Source organism: Thunnus thynnus, chromosome 13 (genome assembly GCF_963924715.1).
Source record: "Thunnus thynnus chromosome 13, fThuThy2.1, whole genome shotgun sequence".
NCBI classification, from domain to species: domain Eukaryota; kingdom Metazoa; phylum Chordata; class Actinopteri; order Scombriformes; family Scombridae; genus Thunnus; species Thunnus thynnus.
The window spans coordinates 30,988,322-31,010,724 of NC_089529.1; the positions used below are offsets into that span (position 1 = coordinate 30,988,322).

Below are 22,403 nucleotides of genomic sequence, written 5' to 3' on the forward strand. Positions count from 1 at the left end.
TAGTAGATCAGTTCATTGTTGGTTTGGATCCAAACATGAAGAAAAATATAGAAAATCAGCAGACAAATCCATTAAAGAGATTTATTCAGGGGTTGAGTCACTGAAGCTCTAATATTTAAACCTGCATTAACAGATTTTCATCAGAAACAACTCTGACTCATCATCGTCTTTAAATTGATATGTTGAACATGTTAGCAAACAGTTGCTTATTTCCACATCCAGCAGTTACGGAGCAACATTATCATTCATGTGGAGTCGTGTTTCTGTCCAATATTCACTCTCTTTTAGCTCTGTTTGTGCTCTCTACCAACTCCTGAGGGAAATATCTGGCTCTTTAACTGCTAAATGCTTCACTATGTTCACCAGCTAGTCTACAGCTAACTGTGTCTGTTTGGTACTGAGCAGGTAGTGTACAGCAGCTTTTTACAGCTTTTTTTCTAAAAAACGATGCTATGAGACGCTGAGAGTGAACCAGAACAGTAAAGTTGCAGTTGGACAGATAAACAATGAGCTGAAACTCACTATAAAGCTCCGTAAAGCCGAGAGGAGCTGCAGAGTCTCTGATAATTCTCTGTAGGTTCATCACTACGAGCCACAACCAACACGTTACTCACTGTATAGATCAGACTGAGGAGCAGAGAAATATATGTTATTATAGTTCATACTGAATATTAGTAGTCAACACTACTGGTTACTTCTGCTGGATTGATTTGACAGTTAAAGGTGTTAAGTAACTTTTTTCCCATGAGCCCTCACACAAGACCCCCCCCCCCCCCCCCCCCCCCCCCACCATGTATAATCCCAGTCATCAGTCAGTTAGAGCTCAGACTGTCTGTGTTGTTTTGTCTGCGTCGTCCACGAAGGCACCGCGGGGCGAAGATTACTGCTGCCACCGCCAACCGTCATCACACACACACACACACACACACACACACACACACACACACACACACACACACATACACACACACATACAGGTGTGATTCACCTGAGGTTGAGTCTCCTCGCTGGCAGTGAGTGAGCAGATAAGGAGAAGATCTGTCTGTCTGCTTCAGACACAGACAGAACCAGAAAAGAACATCCAGAATTAAATTCACTAATTTGTTTTTTTTTTACTTTTTATGTCCAATTCCAGCATTTTTAAACTTCTCACTCTCTACAGTTTCTGCACCCGGCATCTAAGGTTTCCATGTCTCTACATAAAGGTCACACTGATAAAAATATGTTGGTCAATGAACTCTCATAGAAGTGTTTTATAGTGCCACTAGAGGGCGCCGTCACTGGAACGTAACCAGGTTCAGTTTTGGGGTTCCAGTCATGAGATGAGGAATCATCCGTTATGGACTGAGTTCTTCGGGACACTGTGCTTTCAGCTTGAGTAAGGGTGTGGTTAGCCTAGCTTAGCATAAAGACTGGAGGTGGGGGGAAACTGCTAGCTTGGATCTGTTCAAACTTCAAACATCCACCTACCATCATCTCTAAAGCTCGCTGATTAACATTTTACAGCTGTTTTGTTTGACACTAAGGCCTTGAAAGAGTTCACATTTTACAAATGTTCACATGAAAACTATACACAATGATACATTAAATATTATAAATATGCTAAATTAAATCACATCATGTGACTGCACATGACTGTGTGTCACAAACTGTCATGTTTTCACACTGAAATGTAACATAATGCAACATAACGTAAAAGTTGAGACACTAAAATGTGAGTTTAGATACTTAAACAACATTATGCAACATATTGTAGGAAACAATAAAACAACGTAACAAAGGAGTTTAGACACTAAAACATTACGTACGTAGTTCAACATAAAGTAAAAGTTTAGACACTGAAACATGATAAGAAAACGTAATACAACATGATGTCAGTGGCAGCTGGTGACTCAAAACATTGAGGAGGAAAACCAACAAACTGCATCAAACTATATGATTGTCTCTACCTGATGAAATCAGAGGGGTGGGGGACAGTTTTATATGATAATAAAACAATTTGCTTTGAAAAACAAAAAGCCCTGAGTGGTGAAAAGGCTGCTTCTTTAAAGACATTTAGCATATACATATTGTTTCTAAACAAAGAAGAGTTCATTTTAGCCATGGACTGGTTCAGATGCGTCATTTTACCAACAAAGTTAAATTCAAATTTATAGTATTGTTCTATTGTGACAGATTTATGTTCTCATCAAAAACAGACAACATATCACATGATTTATATGTGTTTACTATGTATTTTCTTAGTATTTACATTTGACAAATGTACATATGAAAACTATACATAGTTATACTTTATATATTATAAATTTACAAAATTAAATGACATAATGTGAGCACATGTGGCTGTGTGTCACGGTTTACTGAGATCCAGATCGAGGTGAAAAGTCTCCTGGTCCTGGTTCTGGTTGTAAATTCCATTCAGTCGTCAGATTATGTTCAACTTTCTAATGTTTTAATGTTGTTGACTCGTGTTCCTCAGACTCTTCTGATTTTAGTCTCTTTATTCATCAACATTTATCTTTACTCAAGAAGTGTTGTTGATCAAGAGATAATCCCAATATCAACTGTTACATCATCTGATCAGCTGATCCTCCATACACTGAAAAGATTTGGATCCGAAATTGACATTTTTATGTATTTTGACTCCGTCTATTATTCTACCTGCTGGTCTCTTATTTGCTCAAACACCTGAAAATAGTCTTGTGCCATGAAGGCGTTGATACTAAAGTACAATTAGTCAAGTACTGTACTTAAAGGATCAGAGTGTAAGATCCTTTAGGTACATTTTTTGAGGTACTTGTACTTTACTTGAGTATTTCCATGTGATACTACTTTATACTTCCACTCCACTACAGTTCAGAGGGAGATATTGTACTAATTTAAAATGTCCTGTATTTAAATGGATTCTTTTATAATAATATATAATATACAAGATATAACACCGATGATCTTGTTTTGTAGAATCTGTGAGCAGCCTGTCGTTGTTTATGATCATAGAAATTACATGAGAATTTCTGTAACTGGAGTTTTACTTTAGTTTGATCAGGACTGAATAGTTAATGTGAGTGTAGACATGCTGACTGTGTGTGTGTGTGTGTGTCTGTGGGGGGTTGGAGGGTGTTGGAGGGTGTTGGAGGGTGTTGGGGGGGGGGGTTGGGGGGGGTCATTTAAGAACAATGGTTTTGGGCGACACCACAAACAGCAGCTGATAGTTTCTCCTGTTTGTGTTTCACTTTCAGCTCTGAATCTGAGTCACAACGTCTGAATCCGCAGATTTAAACATTTAATCTACAAATCTGCAAACTGAGAAGACTGTGTTTGATCCATTAGTGTCTCCTGTAAAAGTAAAGTGTGTACAAATCATTTTATGTACATAAAAACTTAAATCACTTGACTTTCTTTAGAAATTAAACTTTCAGTTTCTGCATCACCAACAACAGAAACATCTCTTTACCTGAAACAGTGAAATACCCAAAAATAAACTGACTGTTCTGGAACATTTTTGTTTGATTACAAAGGGAAACTCTTTATTGAAGTCATATTTAAACCACGTTTACAGAAACACAAACACACAAACATGTTTTCTTCCAGCTGACTTTATTCACATTTTAAATGTTTACATTAAAAAACCTGAGTGGAAATGATGAAAAGTCAAAATATCTGTAAAAGTGTTTCCTGTCTGAGGTGTAACAGCAGCTCAAATGTAAACAGACTGAGTGAATAAATGATGACGTCGTGAATCATGTGACTTAAACGTCACTGAAGAGCTGAAAACATCAGATGTGTGTGGAGCGATGATGAGGAGACTGTAACCTTCCTCACATCAACACATGAAACTAACAGAAACGTCATATTTCCATCATGTTTTCCATCGTTTGACTCTTTTAATGACGTCATCTCGTTGTGTGTCTGCAGTGGTTTAATGGCGCCGACTGGAGAATTAACGCCATAATATTTATATTAAAATGTTCATTCTTTCATAAAGTGGCTGTAACAAACACAACCAGGAGCTCAGACTGTTTCTGTTTTATTTTCAGTTTTTAACAATCAGAGACTTTCAGACACGACGCTGTAACGTCTGAAACTGTAAAAAGACTCATTTGTCAAACTGTGTGTGTGTGTGTGTGTGTGTGTGTGTGTGTGTGTGTGTGTGTTGACATACCTCAGCGTTAAATCCTCAGGCTCTGATCTGCCTGAGGGGAAGAATTCAACCTGCTCTTATTCAAATCAACCCCCCCTCCACACAGCAGCCAATCAGCTCGTCTGTGGGCGGGGCAGCAGAGTATAAGTGTCTCAGGTGAGCAGCAGCAGGTGTACAGAGCAGGACAGGTGCAGGCAGGACGACAGCAGCACACACACACACACATTTATTATATAAACACACACACACATATGTTTACAGAGACAGCAGAGTGAAGACAGACAGAAGCAAAGTTTCCATCATGGCGTCCTTCGTCCCGGAGCAGGGTTTGTCGCCCCCCCTGTGTGGACGTTCCCTCCCCCAGCAGGAGCTGCTGTCTCTGGGTCTGGATCCGTCTGACTTCAGCCTGTACAGCCCTCCGGCTCCTCCTGAGCCCTCGTCGTCGTCGTGGCTCCCACCTTCCAACGACCACAGCGACCCCTCTCTGTGCTTCAGCGGCCTCGGCTCGGGGCCCCTGCCCGGGGCCGCGGCGGCAGCTTTCTTCCCTCAGCTCTACGGCCTCCAGAGACCCCTGATCCCCGGTGGCTCCTGGTTCCCCCTGCCCTGCCCGGACGACGTGATGCGCATGGTCCGCCCACCGTACTCCTACTCCGCCCTCATCGCCATGGCGATCCAGAGCGCGCCCGAGCAGCGCCTGACGCTCAGCCAGATCTACCAGTACGTCTCCGACAACTTCCCCTTCTACAGCCGCAACAAGGCCGGCTGGCAGAACTCCATCCGCCACAACCTGTCGCTCAACGACTGCTTCCAGAAAGTTCCCCGAGACGAGAGCGACCCAGGTGAGATTAAACTGTACCAGACAGGAAATGGGCTTTGATTGGCTGAAAGGTTTCACAGCAAGTCAGCTGTATTTTTTACAGTGTTGATTACGTCAAACCAAACTCCACACAGTTTTATAGTAAAACAAACGGTGGTTCTGGTTCTTACAAAAGTCAGGATCAATAAAACTACGGTTATCACTAAAAATAATGTTTTTTAAAGGGAGTTCAGTGAGGAAGAAACTTTAAAGCCTGTTTGTTTCTGCATGTTTAAAACTTTCATCTTGTGTTTTTCTGATGGAAACTTGTTTAACCTTCCTCCTCCTCCTCTTCCTCCCTGCAGGTAAAGGAAACTACTGGACTCTGGACCCAAACTGTGAGAAGATGTTCGACAACGGAAACTTCCGCCGCAAGAGAAAGAGGAAGGCAGATAACGGGACTGCTAGCAAGAAGCCTTCCTCCTCCTCCTCCTCCTCCTCCTCCTCGCCCGACTCCTCGTCCTCCTCCTCGTCAGAGCCCAGCCCCAAACTTCCCAGCATGCACTGCAGCAGCGACACGGAGCTTCCTTCTCTGTCAGACGCCGTCCCCGGCCTCAGCAGCTTCCTGTGTCACCTCCAGGACTCCCTCCTCCTCCCCCCTCTTCCTCCTCCTCCTCCTCATCCTGCTCCTCTTCTTCCTCCTCACACTGCCTCGCTGTACATGCAGGTACCGGACCACACCTCCCCTCCTCCTCCTCCTCCTCCTCCTGCTCCTCCTTCTGCAGGATTTGTTTCGTCGTACTCGCCCGGCGCCGTGGTGCCGCAGTGGGACGCCTGCAGCTCCTCTCCTCCCCTCTACACCTCCCTCCATCACTCCTCATGCTCTCCTCCTCCTGCCCTCCTCTCCTCCTCCTCCTCCTCCCAGTCATCCCCTCCTCACTTCTCCCCGCCGCTCTACGCCGACCTGCAGACGGCGTCCTGCCCGCTGCCGGAGCTGCAGGCCCAGTGCCAGCCTCTGCTGAGCGGCGGCTTCAGCGACGCTCTGCCCCTCGACTGTCTGGTCCTGCAGCAGCGAAACTGATGAGAATCTGTTTTAAAGTCGGTGAAAATGTCTTCAGGTGGATGTTTGTTTGAGTTCAGAGCTGCCAGGTCGCTCTGAGCTCGCTGTAAAGAACGTGTGAATGTTTGTATTTATCTTTTTTTTAAATATTTTCTTAACGTTAAAAATGTGTCTGAATGTTTCTAAAGTGTAAATGTGGCTGAATGTTTGTGTTTGGATTAAAAAAAAAGAGATTTTTAAAACTGAATCAAATGTTTTTTGTTTCATCTTCACAAATGTATTTATCAGATTTACTTCCACAATGAACACATAAAGACTTTCTACATTAAATCATTTTTAAAGGATTGTGCCACGAGATTCAAAAAATATCTCACAAAAACCTCTAAAGAGATTTGATCAATGAAGAAACGCAAAAAGTATAAAATAATTATGAAACAAATTTTAACAATAAAACCAAATAACTCATAAAATCTTTTTTTTTAATCTTAATTTTGTAATTTTTTTCACACACAAAAGTTTGAAAAACATAAAACAATCAACTAGTTTATTATTTAAAAAAACATTTATAGTTTCATTTGTCAAATAAAGAAGTGAACAGTAAAAGTAAACTTCTTCTCTCTCGTTCCCACGACGACAGAGACGACATCAGCACCTTCGAACAAACAAACAAACAAACAAACAAACAGTCGCTGTTTGTGAAGCTGCTGAGTCATGTTGGTTTTATTTCAGTGAGTCAGCAGAGATGTCGACTGAGAGTCAGCGCTCTGATTTCCCACAGACAGTGAAGTGACGTCTGTTTGATGTTCTGTGGGAACGAAGCAACTGTTAACAATCTCAAATCAAGGTCCTTTTACTCGCTTGTTCTGGGTGTTTCGACCATATCACATGGTCTTCATCAGCAGATATTTTGCTCTCACGTTCAGGACTGCTGGTCCAGGTTGAGACTGTTTCTGTAGAGATGTGACGTGTTTTTACTCTTTCTGTTTTCATGTTTTTTCTTTAATTGATCTCCTTGATGTGACTAAACATCATAAAGTCTCCTGAATAACTTTCACATCATATATGTTTATGTTCTGACACTTATTTTACGTATTTATAGTTTGTTTCTGACAAATCAGGTTTTTTTCTGTAATTTTGGTGGACAACTAAAAAAATACTACAATACCCATGATCCTCAGCTGCTGTTGCTATGGAGAAGAAGGCAGCCAGAGGAAAAGTGGATCAGAGCAAATTCAGTTGAGTTTGTCTGGTGGCAAAATATGATGATTAGATCAAATAAACGTCAGTCTGATCAACAGGAAACTCTGCTGGTTGAATCATCACAACAAAACATGAACAACTGAGTTTAAAAAGCTGAAGCTACAAGACTGTGGACATACAAATAACTACGACTCCCAAGGTGCATTTCAGAAAGAAACATCCAATCACAGAGCTTCGATTCTGTCACATGTGCTGACGGAAACTAAGAGTTTTGCAGTTTGTTAAATGTATTTATTTTCTCTGACTGGCTTCTTCTTCTCCATGGCAACAGCAGCTGAGGCTCATGGGTATCGCAGTATTTAGAGCCGCCACCAAACTGACAGAAAAAACCTGATTTGTCAGAACCAAAGTGTAAATATTCAAACTGACATCAGAACATATACAAATACTCCTGCATGAAAAATCAAACTACAGTAAAAGTACATAAGTATTATGAGCTTGATGTAGTTAAAGTATTGCAGTAAAAGTACATAAGTATTATGAGCTTGATGTAGTTAAAGTATTGCAGTAAAAGTACATAAGTATTATGAGCTTGATGTAGTTAAAGTATTGCAGTAAAAGTACATAAGTATTATGAGCTTGATGTAGTTAAAGTATTGCAGTAAAAGTACATAAGTATTATGAGCTTGATGTAGTTAAAGTATTACAGTAAAAGTACATAAGTATTATGAGCTTGATGTAGTTAAAGTATTGCAGTAAAAGTACATAAGTATTATGAGCTTGATGTAGTTAAAGTATTGCAGTAAAAGTACATAAGTATTATGAGCTTGATGTAGTTAAAGTATTGCAGTAAAAGTACATAAGTATTATGAGCTTGATGTAGTTAAAGTATTGCAGTAAAAGTACATAAGTATTATGAGCTTGATGTAGTTAAAGTACTGCAGTAAAAGTACATAAGTATTATGAGCTTGATGTAGTTAAAGTATTGCAGTAAAAGTACATAAGTATTATGAGCTTGATGTAGTTAAAGTACTGCAGTAAAAGTACATAAGTATTATGAGCTTGATGTAGTTAAAGTATTGCAGTAAAAGTACATAAGTATTATGAGCTTGATGTAGTTAAAGTATTGCAGTAAAAGTACATAAGTATTATGAGCTTGATGTAGTTAAAGTACTGCAGTAAAAGTACATAAGTATTATGAGCTTGATGTAGTTAAAGTATTGCAGTAAAAGTACATAAGTATTATGAGCTTGATGTAGTTAAAGTATTGCAGTAAAAGTACATAAGTATTATGAGCTTGATGTAGTTAAAGTATTGCAGTAAAAGTACATAAGTATTATGAGCTTGATGTAGTTAAAGTATTGCAGTAAAAGTACATAAGTATTATGAGCTTGATGTAGTTAAAGTACTGCAGTAAAAGTACATAAGTATTATGAGCTTGATGTAGTTAAAGTATTGCAGTAAAAGTACATAAGTATTATGAGCTTGATGTAGTTAAAGTATTGCAGTAAAAGTACATAAGTATTATGAGCTTGATGTAGTTAAAGTATTGCAGTAAAAGTACATAAGTATTATGAGCTTGATGTAGTTAAAGTATTGCAGTAAAAGTACATAAGTATTATGAGCTTGATGTAGTTAAAGTATTGCAGTAAAAGTACATAAGTATTATGAGCTTGATGTAGTTAAAGTATTGCAGTAAAAGTACATAAGTATTATGAGCTTGATGTAGTTAAAGTACTGCAGTAAAAGTACATAAGTATTATGAGCTTGATGTAGTTAAAGTATTGCAGTAAAAGTACATAAGTATTATGAGCTTGATGTAGTTAAAGTATTGCAGTAAAAGTACATAAGTATTATGAGCTTGATGTAGTTAAAGTATTGCAGTAAAAGTACATAAGTATTATGAGCTTGATGTAGTTAAAGTATTGCAGTAAAAGTACATAAGTATTATGAGCTTGATGTAGTTAAAGTACTGCAGTAAAAGTACATAAGTATTATGAGCTTGATGTAGTTAAAGTATTGCAGTAAAAGTACATAAGTATTATGAGCTTGATGTAGTTAAAGTATTGCAGTAAAAGTACATAAGTATTATGAGCTTGATGTAGTTAAAGTATTGCAGTAAAAGTACATAAGTATTATGAGCTTGATGTAGTTAAAGTATTGCAGTAAAAGTACATAAGTATTATGAGCTTGATGTAGTTAAAGTATTGCAGTAAAAGTACATAAGTATTATGAGCTTGATGTAGTTAAAGTATTGCAGTAAAAGTACATAAGTATTATGAGCTTGATGTAGTTAAAGTATTGCAGTAAAAGTACATAAGTATTATGAGCTTGATGTAGTTAAAGTATTGCAGTAAAAGTACATAAGTATTATGAGCTTGATGTAGTTAAAGTATTGCAGTAAAAGTAGTGGTTTGGTCCCTCTGACTGATATATTATTATATATGACATCATTAGATTATTAATAGTGAAGCATCAGTGTTAGAGCAGCATGTTACTGTTGTAGCTGCTGGAGGTGGAGCTAGTTTACACTACTTTATATACAGTTAGCTAGTTTAGTCCAGTGGTTCCCAACCTAGGGGTCGGGCCCCTCCAAAGGGTCAGCAGATAAATCTGAGGGGTGGTGAGATGATTAATAGGAGAGGAAAGAAGAAAAAACAAAGTTCTGATACACAAATCTGTTTTCAGTTTTTGGACTTTTTCTCTAATCTTTGATTTTTGCTGAAATATTGGATCATTTGAACATTTATTGAAATGAAAGCATGTGAGAAGTTTAGAGGGAAAAATCACTATTTGGTGGAGCTGTTAACAACTCATAGACATGTGAAATGTGACCCCGACTACACACTGCTTTTTGTAAGACGTCAAAAGCCAAAAAGGTTGGAAACCACTGGTTTCATCTTTAACAATGTGTTGTATTTTAAAAGCTTGTTATATTATCCATTGTGTCAAATCTTCATCTGAAAAGTAACTAAAGCTGTCAAATAAATGTAGTGGAGTAGAAAGTACAATATTTCCCTCTGAAATGTAGAAAGTAGCATCACATGGAAATACTCAAGTAAAGTACAAGTACCTCTAAACTGCACTTGAGTAAATGTATTTAGTTACTTTCCACCACTTGTGTGTGTGTGTGTGTGTGTGTGTGTGTGTGTGTGTGTGTGTGTGTGTGTGTGTGTGTGTGTGTCTCCATGCTGTGTGTTTAGCCATCATGTCGTCCATTCATGTGCGTGTGGCTGTAAACAGACGGCACACTCTGACTGACTGATACCATCAATCAGCTGATCAATACTGCTTAAAGACATCTGATAGAGTCTGACTGTTTACAACACAGCATGAAGTGTTTTTGTGTGTGTGTGTGTGTGTGTGTGTGTGTGTGTGTGTGATATTAATGGAAGAGGTCAAAGCAGCGTAAGTGTGCCGTTTGTTTATACTCCACATGATGAATGTGTCTGTCATCACAGACAGCTGGAACTGATGACCTGTATTGTCACAATAAACACTGAAGAGTGTGTGTTTGTCTGTGTGTGTGTGTGTGTGTGTGTGTGTGTGTGTGTGATGAACTGCAGTGAACACAAATGTCTTTTTCTCTAATAAATTTGAACACAGTTTGTTGTTTCGCTGCATTGAGCGACATGTTTCCTGTTAAACTGACTCAAACTGACTTAAAGTTACATTTCATGTTTTTATCCACATAAACTATAAACTTTGTTTTCTTCACTTTCCTGCAGAAGAAGCACCGAAACATTTGACTTAAACCTTCATTAACTAATTTTCAAACAAGCAGTGAACACAAAAATGACTCATCATCAGCTTTTAAGTTGATATGTTGAACATGTTAGCAAACAGTTGTTTATTTCCACATCCAGCAGTTACGGAGCAACATTATCATTCATGTGGAGTCGTGTTTCTGTCCACCTGGTGAATGTAAGTCCAATATTCACTCTCTTTTAGCTTCTGTTTTTACTCTCTACCAACTCCTGAGGGAAATATCTGGCTCTTTAGCTGCTAAATGCTCCACTATGTTCACCAGCTAGTCTACAGCTAACTGTTAGCAGGTAGTGAACAGCAGCTTTTTACAGCCTTTTTCTCTGAAAACGACGCTATGAGACGCTGAGAGTGAACCAGAACAGTAAAGTTGCAGCTGGACAGATAAACAATGAGCTGAAACTCACTATAAAGCTCCGTAAAGCCGAGAGGAGCTGCTGATGATTCTCTGTAGGTTCATCACTACGAGACACAACCAACACATTACTCACTGTATAGATCAGTGTGAGGAGCAGAGAAATATAAATTACAGACACTTTAAGTAAAAGAAGCAGTACTACAGTAAAACTGCATTCAAGTCAATTAGTTATAAAATGTATTTAAAGCTATAATATGTAATTATTCCACATTAAAATGTGTAAAAACAACTAGACCTATGTTATATATGTTGTTGAGTTGTGTACTTACATTATCCCAAATGTTTCCAACAATGTTCAAACTCAGAGAAATCTGTAATTTAATCAAAGTAATGGACCGTTTCATTTGGTCGCCTGTCGATGGCGTCATACCTCCTCTACCAAAGAGTAAACACGCACCAGATGCATACGGCGGTGCTGTGTTTGTCCGCTACAATGGCGTCTACCAAAGAGTAACTTACACACATACAAGATAATACATCGGCGTTGTGGTTGTTCCACTCAAACTGTTATAAATTGACTTTTATTCAGTTTTAAGACACATTTTCATGATAAATTTAGGTGGTTTTTAACTATATCTTTTAGCCGGAAGAAGGATTTTAGTCATTGGACGTCTGGATCTTAAGTTATCAGAGAAATAAACTGGACAAACGTTAGCAGCAGCTCGGCTAACAGCCCCTCCAGGAAGTCCGGTGGTCACCAAACATCGTTGGAGAAACACTGATTTTTTAGGTGAAACAGTTTTATTCAGTGTTTTTACCTGTAATCTCCGGGTCTGTTTGTTCTGGAGAGGAGGAGACCTCTGCGGGTAAAAACATCCTGAATGATGAACACTGGAGTAATAATAATCCATTATCATAATGGATCATATTATAACTGTAATATGTGTTAAATGTGTACTGTACACTGATAGTGATACAGCGATATAGAATAACTTCATACTACACTGAGGCATTGATGTTTTATTTTACTGAAGTAAAAATACCAGTTTACACTGAAAAAAATCCTCCTTTATAAGTAAAAGTCCTGCATTCAAAATCTTACTTGAACAAAAGTAAAAAGTGAGAAGTATTCACCCTGCCTGTAATGTTTCATCTTTTATTGTTTTATAAATATATAGTATATATATTAGGGATGTCCAGAAGGCTGAGTAATTATATTTGTATTCGAATAAAAGTGGAAAGAGGCTTAAAAATCGTGTTTTTGTTTTTATGACGCTTTTAATTTTAGAAAATTAAGTGACTAAACAAACTGGAGTCTCCAGATCAGAGACGACTGCACTGATTACTGAGCTCGGTGAGACACAGACGGAGGACAGATTCATTAACAAATCAACAAAATGATCAGATTCATTATTTCCTGTTTTCAGAGTTGAAACTTGAAAATCAGAAGACGAGTTAAAATATTGTTAATTAACTAAAATAATGACACACACAGACATCATGTGCATATATACCACCCAGTCTGGGGTTTAATAATAATTACTGTGATCATCTATCATCAGTCTGTGTGTGTGCGTGTGTGTGTGTGTGTGTGTGTGTGTGTGTGTGTGTGTGTGTGTGTGTGTATGTGTGTGTGTGTGTAAACAGTCGGCACACTTACAGCCCTCCTCCTCGTGTTGTTTCATAAACAGTTTGATGAAAACTATCAGATCCTGATACGACTGATAATACAGTCAGTCAGCAGTCTTTAATGTGTGTGTGTGTGTGTGTGTGTGTGTGTGTGTGTGTATGTGTGTGTGTGTGTGTGTGTGTGTATGTGTGTGTGTGTGTGTGTGTGTGTGTGTGTGTGTGTGTGTGTCTGAGAGGTTTTTTTCCATCAGCCTGTTTCTTGTAGCAGCGCTGAGTTCAGTTATATTAAAGGACGAGTTCACAAGTTTTCAGGTCTGTCTTAAAGCAACAGTCAGTCATCAGATGAACATTAAAGCTGTGTTTCTTGCTGTAATCATTCCTCCTGTTCATACTGACCATCAGAAGATCCTTCATAATGACCTTACAGTGGAAGTGATGGAGGACAAAATCCAAAAATGTATTTAAAAGTTTATCTGAAGCTAATATGAAGCGTCTTCCTCAGTCGTCATCAGTGCTGAGAGAATATTAACAACAACGAGGGAAATATGAACTGAACTGTTATGATGGCAGATTATAATCACTTGGTTTAACTCAGTCAGACGACTGAAGCTTCATATCAGCTTCACGTAAAAAAATAAAAATAAACTATGTGAAGAGTTTTAACATGTGGACTCAGTATTGATCCCTGCAGGGAACCGATCAGAAGTGACTGAATTCATCTGGAGCTTCTGATGGATCAAAACAAATGTCATCTTTTGAAAATTATACACATATTTTATTTAGTAGTTATGAGTTTATCATCTGATAACAGCGACACATTGTCCAGGTGTAACAGGGACCACTGTATCAGTGCAGGACAGTTTATTATTATTGTTACCGTGGTTACCACCATAACTGCCATAACGTCCTGATTACATCTCTGTGTGTGTGTGTGTGTGTGTGTGTGTGTGTGTGTGTGTCTTGTCTCAGCATGTCTTGTATCAGTCGCCCCCATAAGAACTTTTCCTCTTTCTTTCAGTTTCCCTCAAACTCAAAACAACACAACAGTGTCTGAGTCTTTAAACGCCTCGTGTGATTAGAAACAGACCTCGTTAATAAACGATGATAAATGAGTCGACGCTGATCCAGTCTGATATATTTTGTTTTATCAAAGTTATAGATTCAGAATCTTAATTAAACCTGCATTGTGGAACTTTTACATATAAATGAACATCTGTTACATTCAAGTCAAACAAGTTCACATAAAGCTGATTAAACCAATCACCGGGCGACGTTCCCGCGCTGGCCGTCGATGCTGCGGCTCTGCTAGACTTTCTAAATGTTATCAGACCGAACGGATCAAATTCTGATAGTTTCATGAGGGTTTACAGCTAACAGCAGGTTACGGACGGTAAACTGGGACAAATCCCAGTGAAAACATATCCATCTTTACCGGCCCTCTCTGTGTGTACACGAGAGCGTGATGCATGCCTGTCAGCCAATCACAGCCCAGCGCCGCCCTTTACTCTCACTGTCAGAAGGAGACAAAAGTCCTGCACTCAGCTTTAAGTAAAGTACAAATATACAGTAGAAAACAACAGGACTCATCATGCCGAATGAGTTTTATAGACTTAATTACTGTATTATGACTCTTCATGTGCGAATTCAACAACTTTAAAAAGTGTCGGACGGTTTAATCTACAGTTTTATAACCGTTATAAAGTTTCTGTATCTTGACATGAACTGAAATATTCCAACAACACAGATTTTTTACTTTATTGAAGGTTTTGGAGCAAATTCTCTTAGTCGTCTTAATATTTGTGTTTTCATAAAAGGTTTCTTTCAAAAATATTTGATTTCAAAAATCAACGACGACTTTTTGTTACAGTTTGTTTTTTCTCCTCAAGATAACAATAAAAAGATAAAGTATATATAAACTCATCCAGTGGTTTATAAACTGTGTTCATATCTGTTCTTACTGTCCTGATGCACAACTGTGATCATAACTGTGATTGTTGAGACTCGTCAGGTTGCTCAGGGGCTCGTCAGCAGGCTGCGGTGTGTGTGGTCGACCCGCTAACCGCCGGGCTGCCTCACATTTGCATAACGTCACCGACACACACACACACACACACACACTATGAAACTTTAAAACAAGACAGCGCTGAGAGGAGGAGGAGGAGGAGGAGGAGGAGGAGGAGGATTATTACACCTGTCGTCAGAACAAATCAGCTTCTTTCAAGTATTTTACAGACGTGTTTTTGTTTTTCTGCTGAGAGATAAAAACACTTTCAACGCTGAAATATAAACTGAAACTGTTCCTCTTACATCATCTGAAGCTGCAGCATCACTTCTTAAAACTTACTTTAAAAAACTGAGCTCAAAGGTTTATATTTCCAACTCCACAATGTTCATTTTTACAGTTTTTACGGCTTCATGTTGCTACTTTGACAGCTTGTTAAACGTAGTTATCTATCACCTTCCTCTGCTCAGACTGTTGGAAGCTGCTACAGAAAAACAGCAACAGTATACTGTTTCTTCTTCACTGGTTTTCTGTGCCTGACTTGCTCACCGCACATGCCCAGTAGAAGGAGAATGACCTTGTTTTGATGTTTTTAATGTGGACAGAGATGAAACTCCTGCTGTGGACGCAGCGTTTTAGATTTGAGCTGACTTCCTGTAAACGTGGTCTGAATGATGTGTTGAGACGGATATTTTTACAGTGCAGAAGCTGTGCGTTAACTCATGTTATGGGGACATAAATCTTTTAACACATTGTGGGGACTCGCCTCCATTTTGAGGACAAAAAGCCCAAAAGTCCTCATAAAGTAAATCATTAATTGTAGGGTGAAATGTGAGATAAGTCTCCAGGAAAATGAATGTAAGTGATGCCCTCTGAAGTGGTGGAAACACAACTCTGAGTGTGTGTGTGTGTTACAGGTGAGAGGGGGGTCGGCTCCTCATGCTGGTATCCTGACAGCTTTAATAAGGACGACCCGTATGTTTCCTGTCGCGTCCGTTAATGTTTAACAGCAGCGTCCCGTCAGGTGAGATCAGCTCACCTGCAGGTTTTTTTCCTCTTTTCCTACTTAACCAGTTTGTGGTCAAATATAAATCCGATTTAGTTGAGTTTATCTTGTCAAGTTGCAGAACCTTCAGACAGACACATTACACTCCTTTGATCACATGAATCTTTTATCAAGGTCAGCTGGATCCCCAGAATGTCTTCATGAACCTAATGAACCTCTCCAAGAACTGCAGTTTATTTTAAAAATGCCTGAAGTCTCCTGGAACCTGATCGACCCCTGACACCCCAGAGACCCCAGAATTATACTGAACACCCTTAAAACCTGCCAAGAACTCCCACAACCGTCTACAGGAGCTACGATACCCCCTCAGAGACTAACCAGGGGTTAAAGCAGGGGTCAACCATGGGCCAGATTTACAAGCAATGATTGATAAAAGGTTTGTTCACTGTTTAAATTAATCTTGCCAGTGTTTCAGAACAGCCATAAACTAGAATATGGACGCAGCCCAGCAGTGTGAAGGTACGACATCTGTTTAAATCGACTCATCAGGCATCTTGCGACCGTCAAAACCCAACAATCCAGCTGTCACAAAGGTGGGTGAGTGGAGCAGGTGGACCCAAATGCAGAGATGGCAGGCAGGTTGGATACGATGCTGAATATTTAATGAAAGAACTCAAAAATCACAAGAGACACTGGGAACAGGAACAAAGACCATAAACGCGGGGGGACACTGAAAACTGGACTATAAACACACAGGGAGTGATTGCAAATGAAACACAGGTGAGACACATGAAATAATCAAACACAGGAAGTAAAGTGACCAGACACAAGGAGGAAATTTTTCAAAACACAGGAGGAACACACGAGGGAACAGAGAAAACCAAAACCAGGAAACAAATGCAACATAAATCCCAAGCGAGTCCCTCAAAAAGTCCAACTAAAAACAGAAAAAGTCTGAGGGCATCAGAAGGAAAACAAAAACACAAAGAGTCCAAAAAACTGTTGTGTCTTCTTGACTTGTTTGTTTGATTGTGTTTTTTATTTTTATTTTTATTTATTTATTTTTATTTTATTTTATTCTAACTTGTGGCATATTTTTTTTACACTATGTTTGTTTTTATGGTCTTATTTTCAACTCCTGTTACTGTGAAGCACTTTGTGAATTTAATTTCTGTGAAAGGTGCTATACTAAATAAACTTATTATGATTATTATTTATTTATTCAGAACCGGGTTTCCTAGAAGAATCCTCGTGCCCCTTTAAAGACCCCTGAGGCTTTTAAAGACCTGATCTGTAAACCTCCTTGAGGAGCGCTGAAATCCAATTCAAGAACTCCTGGAAAGCTTTGGTATCCACTCAAAATTCCTCCAATTAACACTGATTCCCCCTTAAAGACTGCAAGAATATCTTCCCCAAGGACTACCGGAACCCTCTTATACCCCATTAAGGACCCCCGGAACCACCTACAACCTCATCAGAACTCTTTCTGTGACCTCTACAGCATCTTCCACAGCTGTTAAACATATTAAAAGATGTTGGAGACCATCACAAAGTCTCATATAAACTCATAAGATTCATGAATGATCCTTGATAACCCGCCAGGAGACCTCTGGACAACACTGAAGGACTCCACAAAGAAACCGTCAAAACTGTCTCACAGATGGACTTCAGGATGCTTCAACAACAGTAAAAACATGATCAAGACTCTGCTACACCTCCTTCTTCAAGTTCTCTTGTGGAACTTTCCTGCTCTTTCCACAGTCTGTGTGTCTGCAGTGGAAAGTTTGCGTTGCCTTGGGCTCAGTGCTGACAGGAGTTTATGAACATCAGAGCGGAGACAGATTAAGACGACGAGTCAGAGCAGGTTTACAGACAGAGACCTGTTAGAAAAACCCTCCTCCTTCTTCCTCTTTTCATGTCCTCAGGCTGAGGGATTCCTGCTCAGCCTTCTCTCCACCTGCTCTGACAGTTCACAAACATGCTCAGCTGCAGACTGAATATCAACATATCAAAGTCCCCCTGAAACCTCTTCAAGCACCCCTGGAGGTCCCCAAAATACACCATGTGAACTAAAGCGATGTGTCCAGACTCTCTGAGGGCCAGGGGCCAAACACGGGGTCACAGTTAGGTTCAGGTTCAGGAGGGTATCTGGGGTGTTTCTGGTGTCTCTAAGGCAAAGTTTAGAGTCTCTCTCCATTCAAAAATGTGTTTTTCTTGTTCTGTCAGTTGAATGTTTGAGCTTCTCAGTGCAGAATGATTTATGTGCAGAGTTTGTTTTCATTTATCTGCTGAAAAGTCTCCGAGCTCACTGAAAGTCAGATTTTAAGGGGTCGGCCTACGAGCAGGATTTCTTGCATCACAACTAGTTTGGAAGCCAATTCTGGTCCAATATTCAACTTATACAAGTGTGATGTGGAAACCTGAAGCCTCCAGTGAACAAACACTGAGAATGAACTTTACAGTGAAGGAGTAGACATCTGGTGTCCAACCAGAAAACTTTAGAAATTACATAAATGTACATATTTATAGATTCTCCTCATTCTTAATGAGGAAGAATGAGTAGATGTAATTTTAAGTATTTTATCATACTTTTCTGGGTAAAAAAACATATCAGACAGACACGATTGTTCTAAGAAGAATATTTTTGTGTGTCTTCCGACATGTCTGGAGGGAATCTTTAAGTTTTTAAAAAGAGTACCTGAGACTACTTTAAGGACTTCTAACCCCTGCTAAGGAGTTCTTAATCCTGGAAACCCTCCAGAAGCTCTGAGATCTCTAAAGGACTCCTCATTACCTCCTTAAGAACTGCTGAAACCCCCAGACCACCTCAAGGACTCCTCAAAGACCCCGCAAAGGGCAATTTAAGGACCCTGACATCACCTCAATGATCTTTGAATCCTCTTTAAGAGTCAAAGACCCCATAGAGACCCCAATGTCCTTAGATTTTCTAGGAACCCTTAAAGGAACACTCAACTAAACTTGAAACCCATTTAATGGCTTTTTTTTACATCTCTAAGGATCCTGAAATCCCCAAGAACTCTTTAAAGGAACCCCAAACCCCCTCAGTGACCCCTCAAACCAATAATTCAGTAACACTGCAACCCTTAAACATACCTGGATCCGCCTCAAAGAATCCTTAGACCAGCCGAGATAACAAAAAACCATCTTCAGATCAGACTTGAGTGCTACAGTTCTACTTAAACATATCTGGAATGACCTTAAATAATCCTCATACCCCTTTAAAGACCCCTGAAGACACACAAGAACCTCTGAGTCTTATGACCACCCACTGGACTCCTTGGATGCCTTAAAGACCTGACCTTTAAACCTTGTTGAGGAGCTCTTAAATCATCTTTAAACATCCAGTATCATGGTCTTTTTGACTAATTTTTATAAGTACCAACTCTGTTTTAAACATATCTATGACATTTTATTAACCAACAGTTAGATTTCTCTAAATCCATCTTTCCTTACAGCCCAGATTCCCCATCTGTCCTCCAGCAGGCTGTTTCTGAAGATATTTACTTGATCCTCAATGAAGGGAAGAACCTGCTGTTGCACAGTTGAGACCTCAACAAGTAGCCAGAGGTCACTAGCTTAGCTTTAGCACAGATATATTATATTCCTTTAGCTCTGTAACAGAAAGAAAACATGTTTTAAAACTTCATTCACAGATGGAAGATGAAACAGTAGAAAATCCTGCGGCTGAGTTTGTCTACAAAAATGAATTTCAGCCGTTGCTGGAAGGCTGTAAAGACTATTTATCTGCTAAACAACCAGCAACACTTCCAGCGTCCTGCTTTGCACGTCATCTGGCTGCGATGCAAACTGTGACTACAGAAGTTGTGAATTTCAACATTTAAAACAGCTTAAAATGGTGAGGAGATAGAAATGAGTCATTTTACCATCATCCTGATCATCCCAAAGATCAGTTTTATTGTTTTCCACTATTCCAGCTCTTTAACAAGTTCTGGTATTCATTAAAAAAGCCCAACACCCCCTTAAATACTGCAGGAATACCTTAAAGGTACCCTTCAAGTTAACACCAAGAACCAGTGCTGGACCCTCCCCAGGAACTACTGGAACTCCCTAAAAGATCCCTTATAACCAGTTTTGGACCCTTGAAACCACCTAGAACCTCTTCAGAGCCATTTCTGTGACCTTTTTTATGTCACAGAATCACTGGTTAAGGGACTGAAGGAGGGGGAGACGTTCATTTCATCTATCTTGGCAACCCTCAAACCTTTTATTTCTCAGTTAAAGGTTTTATTAAGAGCTTTATTTTCTTTGCCATTAAGGAAGAAAAATAAGCACCTTAAATTCAAATAAACTGAGTAGCTTCATCTGTCAAACAGTCCAGTTGAAGTTAATTTGTGTTTCTGAACCTTCTGAGTCTGTGACCCTTAAATTAAATCACTATCTGCTGTATGTGTGAAGCCTCACGATGAGTGATTTTCCCTCTCAGATCGAGTCATTTGAAAGATTTTTAAAGGCTTGCAGAAATGAAAATATGAAAATATCCTGTATTTCACAATAGCAAAGAGAAAATATGAAAGAATTAACCAAATTTTGATATATTAGAGATCTTTATTTTCTCTCTTATGCCTTTAATCATCATATGAACCCCTCACAGTCATTGTGGGACCAGTGATTTATTAGATTTAATCCATCAATAACCAGTAACGCTGCACAAGTTATTAATCAGTTACTGTATCTTCTGATGTTTAAGTGTTTGTTATTTCAGAGTTTCAGGAATCAACAATAAGACAGATAAAGCTTTACTCTGATATACATTTTAATCTCCTGAGTGAAGGATCAATCTCTGCCATCACATTGATTTTATGTATTTTATTCATTTAACCTTCATTGAAGCTTCTTGAGATACAGTTTAGATATCAGTTACAAACGTAGAGCTTTAATTACTGTAACTGAAGATGATTAATAAGTTCGTTAGCAGTGTTCCCATAAAGCTGCAGCTCTGTGTTCGTGTGTTCATATCTGCTCTGTGTGGTCAGAGGTCAAAGTTCAGCTTGTAGTGTAATAGTAATAGTAATAATGTCTCTGTTACGCGCTGCTGCCCCCGTGTGGCTGCAGCATCTCACTGCAGCGCAGAGGAACGTCTGAGCAGAGTTTATCTGAATTATTCTATCAGTTACTATCATTTTTTATTAGTTTTATTACAAATTTATTTCTAAATAATTATTTTTAAAAATATAAGTCTTATTTGTTGGCTGTGATTATAATCCCTTCACTTCACTCCTGTTCTGAATGTGTTTTATCTACTTACTGAATAAAGTTCTGGGGATAAAAGAGTAAAAGAAATAGAAAGAGAAAGAAATGAAATATGATAAAAGCCTTTAATAACAATAAAAAATAATAAAGTCTGAGAACAGAAACTGAATCATAAACTGACTTCACATTTACTGAAGTATAATTTTAAGTTAAGTATTTCTGTTTTTATGTCACTTTATACTTTTACTCCTCATTTCTTTAACAGCTGCAGTTACTTTGCAGGTTATGACTTTATTCATAGAATCTAATTAAAAGATGAAACTATACAGTCACAAGTCTGGACTCACTTTATTATTCAGGGCTTTTTCTTTAATTTTAGTGGCTTATTTTCTACATTGTAGAACAAAACTGACGACATCAAAAGTAAAATATAACACATAGAATCATGTAGTTATGAACAGAGTCACTTTTGTATCAAATTGTTGCAGAAAAAGGTACCAGAGCAAAAAACTCTCTCTTGTAAATAAAAAGGGAGTCAGAGGTCCAAGCAGCAAAGTGTTCTTTACTGCCGGCAAGAAAGGAGAGCAAGTAACACTTTTACAAAGAACCAAATCGCTCCAAAGGTTTTTTCTTTGGGGCATTGTTTTTATACCCTTGGGTCGGCTTAGGTCACACCTTATCATCCACCCTCCCTAATTTTTGACCAATTATTATGTTACTTTTATCTCCGTCACTCGTTGTTGGTCAAAACTCTTCAAAACAGGTTTTGAGCTGTTTGAGGATATGTACTGGCATATTCAATTCTACCTGATTATATCCAATTTTTTTATAAGTATTGGGAATCATTTTACACCATTATTGCCAAGTTGTCTTCTGGCCTTTTTTATTTTTTATAAGTTATTCTAGTCATTTTACACCCTTATTTCTTGATCTCCTCCAGAGAGTATGTTTGAAAGGTGAAGACTTTAGCAGACCCAAGCAAAGTGACATGTAATACAAACACACTCAAATTTCTCCAGTGTATGATTATGATTCTTCTACCGTGCCTCTATACGTACAGTGTGATTAAATATGGTTCATGAGATTATAACTACACCAATACAAATTGTATCACACTAGCCCTTATCGCTTATAAACTTATAAAATCAATCTGCATAGCTTAATATTGCCTTTATGCACACCAATGACTTTTAATGAAAATACACCACATCACC

At 38.7% G+C, this 22,403-nt stretch overlaps 1 protein-coding gene across 1 annotated transcript; it reads left to right on the forward strand.

The window, feature by feature from the left end:
* Positions 1-3,249: 3,249 nt before the first annotated feature.
* On the forward strand, positions 3,250-6,311 carry foxi3a (forkhead box I3a). Its single transcript, XM_067607158.1, has 2 exons — positions 3,250-4,980; positions 5,303-6,311. The coding sequence occupies exons 1-2, from the start codon at positions 4,443-4,445 to the stop codon at positions 6,016-6,018; spliced, it is 1,254 nt and encodes a 417-aa protein (XP_067463259.1). The 5' UTR covers positions 3,250-4,442; the 3' UTR covers positions 6,019-6,311.
* The last annotated feature ends 16,092 nt before the right edge of the window (positions 6,312-22,403 follow it).

Coding starts and splice junctions, on each gene's coding strand:
- foxi3a (XM_067607158.1), top strand. CDS start 4,443: ATGGCGTCCTTCGTCCCGGAGCAGGGTTTGTCGCCCCCCCTGTGTGGA. Junction 4,981..5,302: donor CCGAGACGAGAGCGACCCAG/GTGAGATTAAAC, acceptor TCCTCCCTGCAG/GTAAAGGAAACTACTGGACT.